General features: G+C 44.7%; 1 protein-coding gene across 1 annotated transcript in view; it reads right to left on the bottom strand.

Annotated features, from left to right (window-relative positions):
* LOC128693485 (dual specificity protein phosphatase 6) overlaps window positions 1-12,760 on the bottom strand; it is a 73,376-nt gene that overhangs the window by 35,238 nt on the left and 25,378 nt on the right. Inside the window, exon 2 of the mRNA XM_053783189.2 lies at window positions 4,674-4,942. Coding sequence (XP_053639164.1) covers window positions 4,674-4,942 — 269 coding nt within the window. The remainder of the gene's footprint in view (window positions 1-4,673; window positions 4,943-12,760) is intronic.

The following is a 12,760-nucleotide window of genomic DNA, read 5'->3' as shown; positions in this document are numbered from 1 at the left end:
CTGCCTTCCCCCCCTCCCTATTAGCCTTTAGTTACCTTTTCCACCTCCTTCCCTATACCTACTAGGGTCCCTCTCCTCCTCCCCTCTACCACACACTTCCCGCTTGCCTGTGATTCCAAGCTTGTTCAGTAAAAACACTTCTGGCGACTCGTCGCTGGCGTACTAGTCGTCGTTCTTGTCATGGAAATGGTCAGCGGATTCTTGACTCCTTTCACCAATGCCTCCACTTGATTACCACTGTATACTACCTATAACAACCTTTCACCAGTGCTGCCACTTAGGACAAGTGTCTTAGTCATATGATGACCCACAGCTGGAGCTTTTGGTCATCTGACCGATTATGGGAGGGAGCACTAAACCCCAACGTATTATAGAGCTTGTGGGGGGAGATGCAAGGCATTTAGGGTTAATTCAGGGAATTGGAGCACAGACCCAGTTCCCTTGAGGGGTGGTCATCTGACCGAGACCTTCCGCTGCCTTACCTTTAAAAATTATGATTATGATTATAACCATTAAGATATCCTTTGTTATTATACTGCCACCTGATAACTACCACTGTATGCCTGTGACACTGTGTTTCAGGCATACAGTGTGCAAAGTTCATAATACATTCAACCACTGTAGGACATTCTAAACAGTAGCCTAAACAGCAATGTCGAATGTGTGACGTTGACGTTAGAGTAACGTACTTATCTGACGGTGTATTGTAGAGTGCACTTGGTGGATCTCAGTGGTCTTTAACACTTAACAGCAATGGCAAACTCGCTCAGCTAGCAACAAAGAGGACACTTGGTCGAACCCCGTACCAGGTGGGTCGTGTGGGCAAGTCTCCTAACACCTGCTGCCCGTTTCCTAGTAGTGAATAGATACCTGGGCGTTTGTCGATTGTTGTGGATAGCATCCTGGGGAAAGACTGTAAAAAGGACCTTAGTGGAAATAAGCCACAATTGCTTGGTTTTCTTGGGTTATCCCGGGCTATTAATCCTCCGAATTTAAGTCTTCGCCATCTTGAATCAAGTTTACAACAGTGGCATGGAAACACGCATCATCACTTTCCTTCTCTCGCTTCTCACCTGTTTTCACTTTCCCCTCTCTTATTCTTTCCCCATCACCAGCAATATTAACTCCAGCTCTTCTGGAAGGAAACCTTTGAAGCTCTCATAGCTGTTGAACCTTTAATCGAATACTTGACGATATCCACATTGTCCTACCGAAGTCTCCCAGCTCAGGACGACAAAACCCATCCTGTGTGACAGGATATGACAGGGAAACACAGCTAGCTTTGTACGATGGGAAAATACAGCTAGGTTTTGTTCCCACGATATCAGTATCATAAAATAGGGTACAAGCATATTTCTGACGTGTCCAAATTAAAAACAAAATAATCCCCCATCTGCAGTTGACTCCCGTGAAGAGTACTTCCTTTCTTCAGGGGATACGACCCCAATAGGTCATACAAGGTCAATAATCCTGTATTATTACTCTCCTGTGATAGAGGTGTTGGATGCAGCCACCAGACAGGTGAGAGGTACCGTTAGACCTTACAGGTATGGGTAAGGGTATGGGGACTGGTGATAGGGGTTACCTGGGGGTTACCTGGAGTAGCTTTCGGAGATCCCGCCCCCGCGGCCCAGTCCCAGACCAGGGCTCCTGGTTGCTCGCCTGATCGATCAAACTGTTAGTGCCCGCCTCCCGCAGCCCAACGTATGCACCACAACCCGGTCGAACAGGAACTGATTTGAGGAACTTGCAGAGTTCTCGTGAAGGCAGCCGGAGGTCTGTTGTTAATCCCTCCTTATGCGCGAAGGGTGTTGAATCTTGCACAGCATGCCAAGCCTATCGTGTTCATATCCTTCCAGTATTATCGTTCAGGTGCAGATTATGATGCATCTTCCTCGCCTGCGTTCTAAGGAGTACAGTTCGAGGGGACTTCAATCGCTCCCAGTAATTTAGGTGCTTGACTGACTTTATACGAGCTGTGAAGGTAAAGGTAATGGGTGAACAAAAAAATATCATTAATCACAAGGCTATCGTTCAACACTTAAAATATTTTCCAGCAAGTACTGGAGTTTTCTTATACAAAAAGACATTCCAGTAGGAAGGGGGAGTTTTTCTTACACAGAACTGGACATTCCAACAGGACTGGAATTTTCTAACACATTTTCCCCCGGATGCGACACACAATAGTCGATTAACGCACAGGTACCTATTTTTACTGCTAAGTGGGAAGGGGCAACAAGGGTGTAAGGAAACCTGACCATGTGTTTCTCTGCCAGGGAATCTAACCCGAGACCTTGCACTTGTGAATCGAATACTCTCACCAGTGAGCTAAGCGTTGATGGCATGGAAAGACAGATGGTAGTAGATGATAATGGTAGACTGCAGATGTCTTGAAATTGGGGATATCAGTACCCCGTTGCTTCCCTACTCTATGATAATTATATAATGGGAACAAGATTTAGGTATATTTCCCTGTCATATTCAACCACTCCCTCCTTTCGTGTGTAAACGAGTTACTAACAACCTCATAGCCGTCTTCGTCAAGAGGTAACCTGACAACGAATAAAAAATACGGGTTATTTGTAATCTTGACAAGTTCCTCAAGTCAGTTCCTGATCAGCCGGACTGCAGGCGCATCCGTTGGACTGCGGGTGGAGGGCATCAACATCCTGTTCTAACAGGCCAGCAACCAGGGGGGCCTGATCCAGAACCGAGCAGCGGGGGCGGTGACACCCGGAAGTGACTAGTGGTAACCCACTGGCAGAGTAGTACACAGTAAGTAGTGCTGCCTGAGGTACATCGTAACGTATCATAGAGAGAGAGAATTACCTGGAGTTTATCTGGAGATGCGACGCCCCCGCGGCCCGGTCTGAGGCCAGGCCTCATGGTGGATCAGGGTCTGATCAACCAGGCTGTTACTGCTGACCGCACGCAAGCTGACGTACGAACCACAGCCCGGTTGGTTCGTACGTCAGCTTGCGTGCGGATGTCAACTGTTTTTGAAGACCTTCTTGGTTATGTGCTGGATGTGGGTGTTGAATTTTAAGTGGCTGTCATGGTCTAAACCTAAGCATCTGCCCTCGTTTTATCTTACAAATTGAGAACTGGTAATCTTTATTTACCTGGAGGTTACCTGTGCATTTGCAACTGTTCCCAAACATCATGCAGAAGGTCTTGTCAATCTGAGTTTAGTGCTACGGAGAGAATTAGGATTTGAACGGGAGATGACAAAAGTTGTGTCATCTGCAAACAGCACAGGTTTAAGTAACTGAGGACCGAAAACACTGCTCTGAGGCACCCCATGTTGATTGGAAGAGATGACGAGGTTATGCCCTTGAAGACATTGGTGTGTTAAGGTAGGATTAAGTATGAAAGAATATGACTTCTGTTACCATGATGTTCTTGTTCAAGATGCAGGATGTTATGGTCTACTGTATCGAAAGCTTTCCTAAGGTCTATGAAGAGGCCCAGTGGATATTCATTATTTTAAAGAACAGCATAAATTAAGGCAAGCCTAGTCTAACTCACCCTCACAAATAAAGTAAGAGCATACTCTCCACCCTTAAGAGACCTTCTCCACCACCTCCATGAGACCTTCTCCAGGAGACCTTCTCCCCCTCCTCCACAAGACCTTCCTCTCCTCCCTCGCACCTCTGTTCAGCGACGCAGCCACCGGAAGAACCCAATCGTTTTTGCCATGGGCGCTCACCCACACCCACCACCACCCACACCCATCACCACCCACACCCACGACCACCACTTATACACACCCACACCCGTGTTAACTACCCCTCGCCCACCCTTACACTCACCTTCACACGAGCCTGAACGAAGAGGAAACAGGAAAGCCCTAACTCCAAAGGAAAAGACAGATCTTACCACTGTCCTAAAAATTCACACATACGAACAGAAGAACCTTACAGAAAGGGTTAACCAGCCATTACATAGCTGGTCCGTGTACGCTAAGTACACACACACTGCTACATTAAAACGTAGTTTATCATGCACCTTACATCCAACCTGTGGATAACAGCGCAAGAGCACATGGATTCACAAAAAGCTCAGGAACTAGGCTTCCTTGAACACTATGTGCTTCACTGCCCACTTAGACTGGTTATAAATGACCATAATTTTTAAAGGGGTGGACCGGTAAGCCAGCGGAAGGCCTCGGTCAGATGACCAAAAGCTCCAAAGGCGGGTCATCATCTGATTAAGACCCGCGTCAGGAAACATTTGTCCTGTTTCCTGACGAACCTTACCTAACCTAACCTAACTGCCCACTTGTTGAGGAATATAGGGAGTATACTAACCTATATGATATATAAAAGATATTTTATTGATAAAAAAAAAAACATCCACCAAACAAAAAAGGACACCACGAGCATATCTGAATTGAAAAGCAATTAGTGATCCCGTCTTCGCCACTTTCACTCTAGCTGGGATCTACCTGGAGGGTGTTCAGGGGGTCAACGCCCCCCTGGCTCAGTCCTTGACCAGGCCTCTCTAATGCTTTTTAAATTAAAATATCTTACTTTTTTGGGGGGGAAAGCCTAATGCTTTTTAAATTTAAACTATCTTAATTATTTTGAGGAGGAAAATATAACTTTAAGACTCTATAAGATCGCGCCTGCAAACCACACCAAAAACCCGTCTTTTACACACTATCTACTCACCCGAATTTTATGTCTGTTGAGGGCATCTCGGTCGCCAGAATTCTTGGCGTTACCGAGGTAGAGGTGAGGGAGGATCTCGACAGGAAAGCCCAGGTCATCTAAGGGAGTGTCCCTCCCTAGGGAAGAGTCACAGGCTCCCTCGACCACAGCCTCCTCCTCCGCCTCCAGACACGTGATTCTCAAACTCTTCAGACCGACGATGGGTGGTTCTGAGTGCAGAGCAGACTCGCACCATTCAGGAAACCTCGATCTGAACTCTTCAAACCCCCCTGTAATGGAAGAAAATAAATATGGGTTTTAATTAAGTTCATAACACACAGGTCACGCATTATAGAGGTGCGTAATTTATAAAAGGTCAATACGGTGGTGGGAACAATACACAAATTATCCGCACTTGAGAGGGGGGGGGATGATGTTTCAATCCTACTAGGACCACTGCCGAGTCACAGTGAGACGTCAATGGTCAAAGTCAGATCGAAACGTCATCACTTTCTCCTCTCCAAAGTGCGGGTTGTGTATTTGCAAAAGGTATCATAGGTAACATTACAGACTCATATCCCACAGGGGTTACTGAGGTCCTGGGGAATAGGAAGCAATCACGTTTGATCATAGGAAGAGTAGGCCATGTAGAAGACATGGGTGATATACAACACACACACACACGTGCATTCTTTTAACTGGATAATCAAAGAGGATGAGACTGTACCAGTACATGACTAGAGACAGTGCGTCCAGTACACCATCTCACCGTACCGTCCCCCAGTATGCACACCCACCTCCCCAACACACTCCTCCACCTACTTCGTTCCCCAAGTGTAAGGTGGCGCGTAACTCAGCGTGGCACACAACCGACAGTTCCCGGGTTCAATCCCTAGTCAAGACGCATTAAATATTCAATAATAATATACATTTTTTATGGACTTATCAGATGGTTCTTTAAAAATATGTGAAATATTTAAAAATATAAAAAAAATGTGTTGAAAAGCTTAATTTACTGGGTATTTCGACGATTCAGTGCGGTTTCAAGCATTTTGTGGCACTGTATGGGCGAGTTCCTTTACGCTCGCTGCCCGTGTTTACACAGCAGTGTGTACCTGGCTGTTGTGTCAACATTCTCGCCACAACAATGACAACAACAGCTAACAAGAAATTCTAGACTGCCTAGAATAATTTAATGGATGCCTGTGTGTGTGTGTGTGTGTGTGTGTGTGTGTGTGTGTGTGTGTGTGTGTGTGTGTGTGTGTGTGTGTGTGTGTGTGTGTGTGTGTGTGTGTGTGTGTGTGTGTGTGTGTGTGTGTGTGCGCGCGCGTCCCCAGTGAGTGGGGAAGCAGAGTGGTCATAATTACTAGACATTCCTTCACGTCCAGCTGGGGAGGGGAGGGGGTCAGTGTAGTGCTGAAAATAGTGGTAGTAGTGATGGTCGTAGTAGTTGTGGAAGTAGTGGTGGTGGGGGTGATGGTAGGGATGGTGGTGATGGTGGTAGTGACAGTAGTGGTGGTGGGGGTGATGGTAGGGATGGTGGTGATGGTGGTAGTGACAGTAGTGGTGGTAGTTCTGGCGGTACAAGGAAACAAAAGAGCCATCGCTTCGAAATAACTTATAAAAATCCGCCATTAAATTAGAAAAGAGAAAGCAAACCTAACCTACAATACCCTAACCTAACCTACAATACCCTAACCTAACCTACAATACCCTAACCTAACCTACAATACCCTAACCTAACCTACAATACCCTAACCTAACCTACAATACCCTAACCTAACCTACAATACCCTAACCTAACCTACAATAACCTAACCTACAATACCCTAACCTAAACTACAATACCCTAACCTAACCTACAATACCCTAACCTAACCTACAATACCCTAACCTAACCTACAATAACCTAACCTACAATACCCTAACCTAACCTACAATAACCTAACCTACAATACCCTAACCTACAATACCCTAACCTAAACTACAATACCCTAACCTAACCTACAATACCCTAACCTAACCTACAATACCCTAACCTAACCTACAATAACCTAACCTAACCTACAATACCCTAACCTAACCTACAATAACCTAACCTACAATACCCTAACCTACAATACCCTAACCTAAACTACAATACCCTAACCTAACCTACAATACCCTAACCTAACCTACAATACCCTAACCTAACCTACAATACCCTAACCTAACCTACAATAACCTAACCTACAATACCCTAACCTACAATACCCTAACCTAAACTACAATACCCTAACCTAACCTACAATACCCTAACCTAACCTACAATACCCTAACCTAACCTACAATACCCTAACCTAACCTACAATAACCTAACCTACAATACCCTAACCTACAATACCCTAACCTAAACTACAATACCCTAACCTAACCTACAATACCCTAACCTAACCTACAATACCCTAACCTACAATACCCTAACCTACAATACCCTAAACTAACCTACAATACCCTAAACTAACCTACAATAACCTAACCTAACCTACAATAACCTAACCTACAATAACCTAACCTAACCTACAATGCCCTAAACTAACCTACAATAACCTAACCTACAATAACCTAACCTAACCTACAATAACCTAACCTAACCTACAATAACCTAACCTAACCTACAATAACCTAACCTAACCTACAATAACCTAACCTAACCTATAATACCCTAACCTAACCAACAATACCCTAAACTAACCTACAATAACCTAGCCTAACCTACAATAACCTAACCTAAAATAACCTAACCTAACCTACAATAACCTAACCTAACCTACAATAACCTAACCTAACCTACAATAACCTAACCTACAATAACCTAACCTACAATAACCTAACCTAACCTAACCTATAATACCCTAACCTAACCAACAATACCCTAAACTAACCTACAATAACCTAACCTAACCTACAATACCCTAAACTACAACACCCTAACTTAACTTACAATACCCTAACCTAACCTACAATACCCTAACCTGTAATGGTGGTCAAAACGATTGTGGTGGTTATGGTGGGGAAATAAAGATGGGGGACTACCACTATAATGACCTGGAAACCATGGTAATGGTGATGGCAGGAAAGGGTTATGGTGGCAACTCCCATGGCGACGCTTTGCAAGTAAGCTTGAGTGCAAAGGCAAGCTACAGAAAGCTCTCCTTGCAACAATGCTTCACTCTGCGTAGAGCTTTATCAAATTGTTTGCTCTGCGTAGAGCTTTATCATGCTTCGCTCTTCTTTTTGGAGTTTTATCAATTTTCGCTCTGCATGGAGCTTTTATCAGGTCCCGTTTCAATCAGTATAGAGCTTCAAGTTATGCTTCCTAGTAGAGCCTTATCAAACTGGTTCCCCATCCCTGTTTAGAGCGTTATCAACGCACTGCCTTGAAGCTCTACACATGACGGAATAGTCCAAATAAAAAGCTCGTTCCACAGCCTACGTCCGTTCCTCACCATTAAGTACCGTTAACCAGGAACAGTTTGGGATTTTCTAACTACGGTAACTGAGCGTGATTGCGCCCAGGTGGGCGTTGCTAGCCCCGATAGCCTAACTGATCAGGCTAGAAACTGAGAAATGCCTCCTCAGGTAAGCAGGCTAGAAAAATGTCAGCAGTTGTCTTTCGCTTTCGTTTGTCTGTACTATCTTCGAGTAGTCGACAGAACTGGAGAATGAGGGAATGTCAGCTGGCATATAAGGGGAAATAGTGAATGGTAGAAGAGTGAGGGGACGGGGATAAAGGAGAATAGAGGATAAATGAAGGGTAGAAGAGGGGGTGACAGGAGGTAAGGGGGAAATAACGGGAAATGAGGGTTGGGAGAGGAGCAAGGGAGCGGAGGGGAAGAAAAGGGGAAATAACGAAGCACAGAATGAGGAATGGTGGAGAAAAAAAGAGGCGAAGAGAAAAAATGAGGAGGAGGAGGAAAGAGTAGACGGAGAAGAGAGAGAGAGTGAGAGAGAGAGAGAGAGAGAGAGAGAGAGAGAGAGAGAGAGAGAGAGAGAGAGAGAGAGAGAAAGTCAGCTGATGATGAGTTGCATAGTTGAGGTAGCAGAGGAGCTGCAACCTTACCCTTCCCTGCCACAAGGTCGCTAGTAGTCTGCAACCCTCGCCAAGTACCTCTCTCATTCATACACAACGGGACACAGTTGCCAACAGTGGCTTTACCACAACGGTAACAACAGTACCACAACGGTAACAGCAGTACCAAAACGGTAACAAAAGTAACTGCAGTACCACAACAGTAACACCAGTACCACAACGATAACAGCAGTACCACAACGGTAACAGCAGTACCACAACGGTAACAGCAGTACCACAACGGTAACAGCAGTACCACAACGGTAACAGCAGTACCACAACGGTAACAGCAGTACCACTCATCACAAACCGTCACCTTTCTATAACTACCAGCCTATAACGTTATACTTGAAGACTTATAGGATCTTAGATCAGAGGTTGAGCAGTGGTGACTCAAGACATACTTTGATACACCTTTGATGCCTTTCCCGTAGCCCAGCCCTGGTCAACCAGGCTGTTGCTGTTGGCGACCCACTGACCCACATAGCCATCACAGCCTGGTTGATCTGGCACTAGGTGGAGGTACAGTGTGAAAAAAGAATTATGTGAAGGAATACAAAAGTGGAAAAAAAGCTAGCTTTTGTTTTCAGTGCGACTATCACTACGATAGCAACACACTGTGGATATACCCAGACTTTTGCGTTTAGTAAATCGTTTGGTATGTGATTCTCCTTCATATCAGTGTTGATAACCCAGCGTGTTTACACGGCTAGATTACTTTTTGTAAGGTATCCCCACCCTGTACATAACCCTTCACCCTCCTCCCCCACCACCTACTATGGAAAGACACCTGCTAGTTACATCCCCCCCCCCACTCCTCCACGAGGAAGTGTGGTCACCTGTCAGGGGCGACACCTGTGTGTTGAACCCTGCCTCCAGGCAGGTCCAGTCAGTCAGCCAGCCCACCCCCGCCCACCCACTAACTCTAGACCTAGCCATTCCTACCTTGCACCCCCAGCCAAGCCCAAGCCCGCCCTCTTCTACTCTCCCCCCAACATGACCTCCCTCACCCACCTCCACCCCACCCACATCCGCCAAAGCCCACACCTGGCCACCCACACTCCACCCTCCTGTCACACCCAAATCAGCGACTAAGATAAAATATCAGTCATAGATATGTCTGTGTGATTATATATATATATATATATATATATTAATAAAATCACGAAACAAGTGATTTTAAATCATTAACAGAACTGCGGCTAGCCGGGATTCGATCCTGCTTCACCATGTCCAGCCCCGTGAGAACAGTACAACGTATGCATCGCTCTAACCACTGGACCATCAGTGGTTAGAACAATCCTTACGTTGTAGGTAAGGCTCGTTTGGTACAAAATCATTAATTTTTATATTAACATAAATGAAAAAATATATCCAAATGTATAAGAATTTTTTTTAGAAAGGACGTGATTTTAAACGAGTTCTTGCAAATTGACCAGTTTTACTTATTCGGCACGACATTAAATATACGAGTACAGACACAAACACACACACGCAAAGCAAGCCAAGTGTCTATCAACAAGTGCCTTTGACAACTCTTTCCTACTACTACTACTACTACTACTACTACTACACACAAGGCCGTCTCCCACCAAGGTAAAGTGACACGACAAAAAAAAAGAAAAAAAAAACACCATCATTCATTCAGTCACCGTCTTGCCAGCAGCGTGCTGCTATCACAGCTCAGACAAACCTCTGAAAATGCAACATCCCCACCTCTTCAGAGTGCAGACGCCATACTTCCCACCTCCAGGACTCAAGTTCGGCCAACCGGTTTCCCTGAATCCCTGCATAAATGTATCCACAGGCTTTTGTGGCACCATCCACAGGCTTTTGTGGCACCGTCCACAGGATGTATGTGAGCTGCACAATAAACAAGCCGTTTCGGCACCAAAATCTAAATGTATCTACTGTCGTGTGGACAACACCAAACAAACGAGTGTAACAAACTCAAGCTATTTGGCGAGTGAAAGTGTAACATCAAGATGTAAACACAAGTAGCAGAACACTTGCGTAATTACCCCACGGAACCAGTTCCAGCAGCAAGAGTCTGTAAATTAAAACTATACTCATTAGACATTTTCTTCAGCAAGTCTACTCCAGATATTCCTCAACTTAATGCACGGTGATGTTGAATCTAAATCCACTGCTCGACTGAAGTCTGACAGGTTTCAATACCTTGTATGAACCCCGTCCTGCGTGATGGAATATGACTGGGAAAACACAGCTAGTTCTTGTTCCATCTATTTAATTACCATGAATGAATAGGCTAATAGCATGCTGCAAACGTATTCATCTGTTTCATAAATCCTTACTGCCTTCACGAACGTGAGAACGTCTGCTTGCCCGATAAAGTTAAGATAATTTGTATATATATATACTATACAGGGACTTGGCGAGCTGTTGGATTGCGAGCATGGTAATATTTCGTAAAGGTATCCAGGTTAGCCGGATTTGAGTCCTGGAGGTGGGAAGTACTGTGCCGGCATTCTAAAGGAGGGGTCTGGGATATCTGCTGTTTTGAGTGATATCTAAACTGTCGTATCAGCGCGCCTCTGGCAAGAGTTATAGCGTGAATGATGGTGAAAGTGTTTCTTTTTCGGGTCACCTTGTCTTGGTGGGAGACAGCCAGCGTGTTAAAAAAATATACAGAAATGTTTTTCAGTTGGAAGTTTTAGCGTCCATAGGATGGTATGGGATGCACAATATACCAACCGTAGTACTACCCGCCAGAGAATATGGGTTACATAAGCTAATCATTTCAGTAAACTTAGCACTGTAACCTATCATTCCTACTTAATTAACTTTAACGTGATATCACGTATTACCTCCTGTATCATATGTCCACAAACTCACACTGGCTTTGACAGAATTTTTTTGCCCTACCAGTAAATATATCAAAGCCTTAAAGGTAGGAGGGAGGGAGAGAAGGGAGGAATGAAGGAGTGAGGAATTTCAATATGATAGTGATAATGTTAACGAGGTGCACCTTACATAACGAGGGTGCACAAGGTCAAGTAAACGACCCAGCAGTACACAAGTCAGATTTCACCCCACCCCCACCCTTACACTATCTTATTATCTCCCACTTTATCTTATCTTCCACCTACACTACAAAGTTATTTTAATCCTTAACAATATCTTGTTTACACCGTCAACATGGGTTCTCTTTCATAGTTCTGGCTTGGAAATGTATCTCCCTTCAAGGAGGTATACCTTTGACGGTGTCGAGAGTTTTCCTTATTTCCGAAGCAGTCTGGCCTTGGGCCAGGCTTGTCTGGTGCTTGCCTGGTCCACCAGGCTGTTGCTCCTGGTGGCCTGCTGGCCCACATATCCATCACAGTCTGGTCAACGGCCTTGGTGCTAGTGAAGGAATCTTTTAAAATATATATATACATGTATGTGTATGTAATATATATATATATATATATATATATATATATATATATATATATATATATACGTGTATATATATATATATATATATATATATATATATATATATATATATATATATATATATATAATCAGTGGACAAATGTGAAGGGTAGGTGGGGTTGGTTAATAAGCTGACAGGTAGGCGTGAAGCAGAGGGGGTTGATCAGCTGACAGGTGTGAGGGAGGAGGGGGAACGATGATCAGCTGATTTTGACATAGGGATATCAATATCTCCAATTAATTCACACGTACGAACGAGAGAGAGAGAGAGAGAGAGAGAGAGAGAGAGAGAATGCTACAGAGGATCATCAGTATTCATCACGGGTCCCTCACTATTCATCCGGTGGAGAGGATGGCGCCGGCCTGACGCGACCCCCACTCCATCCCCCACCCTTGCCCCCTCCCCCAACAACCTCACCCACTCCAACAATCCCTCGGGGTAGCGGGGTGAGGGGCGGGGTGGGGGGTGAGGGGAGGTAAAGGTGAAGATAAATGAACGAGGTACAGGGGAAAAAACATGGGTAATGTATACTGAGAGAGAGAGAGAGAGAGAGAGAGA

This window comes from Cherax quadricarinatus, chromosome 57 (assembly GCF_038502225.1).
Source record: "Cherax quadricarinatus isolate ZL_2023a chromosome 57, ASM3850222v1, whole genome shotgun sequence".
Taxonomy (NCBI): Eukaryota; Metazoa; Arthropoda; class Malacostraca; order Decapoda; family Parastacidae; genus Cherax; species Cherax quadricarinatus.
This window is presented reverse-complemented; position numbering and strand designations above follow the sequence as displayed.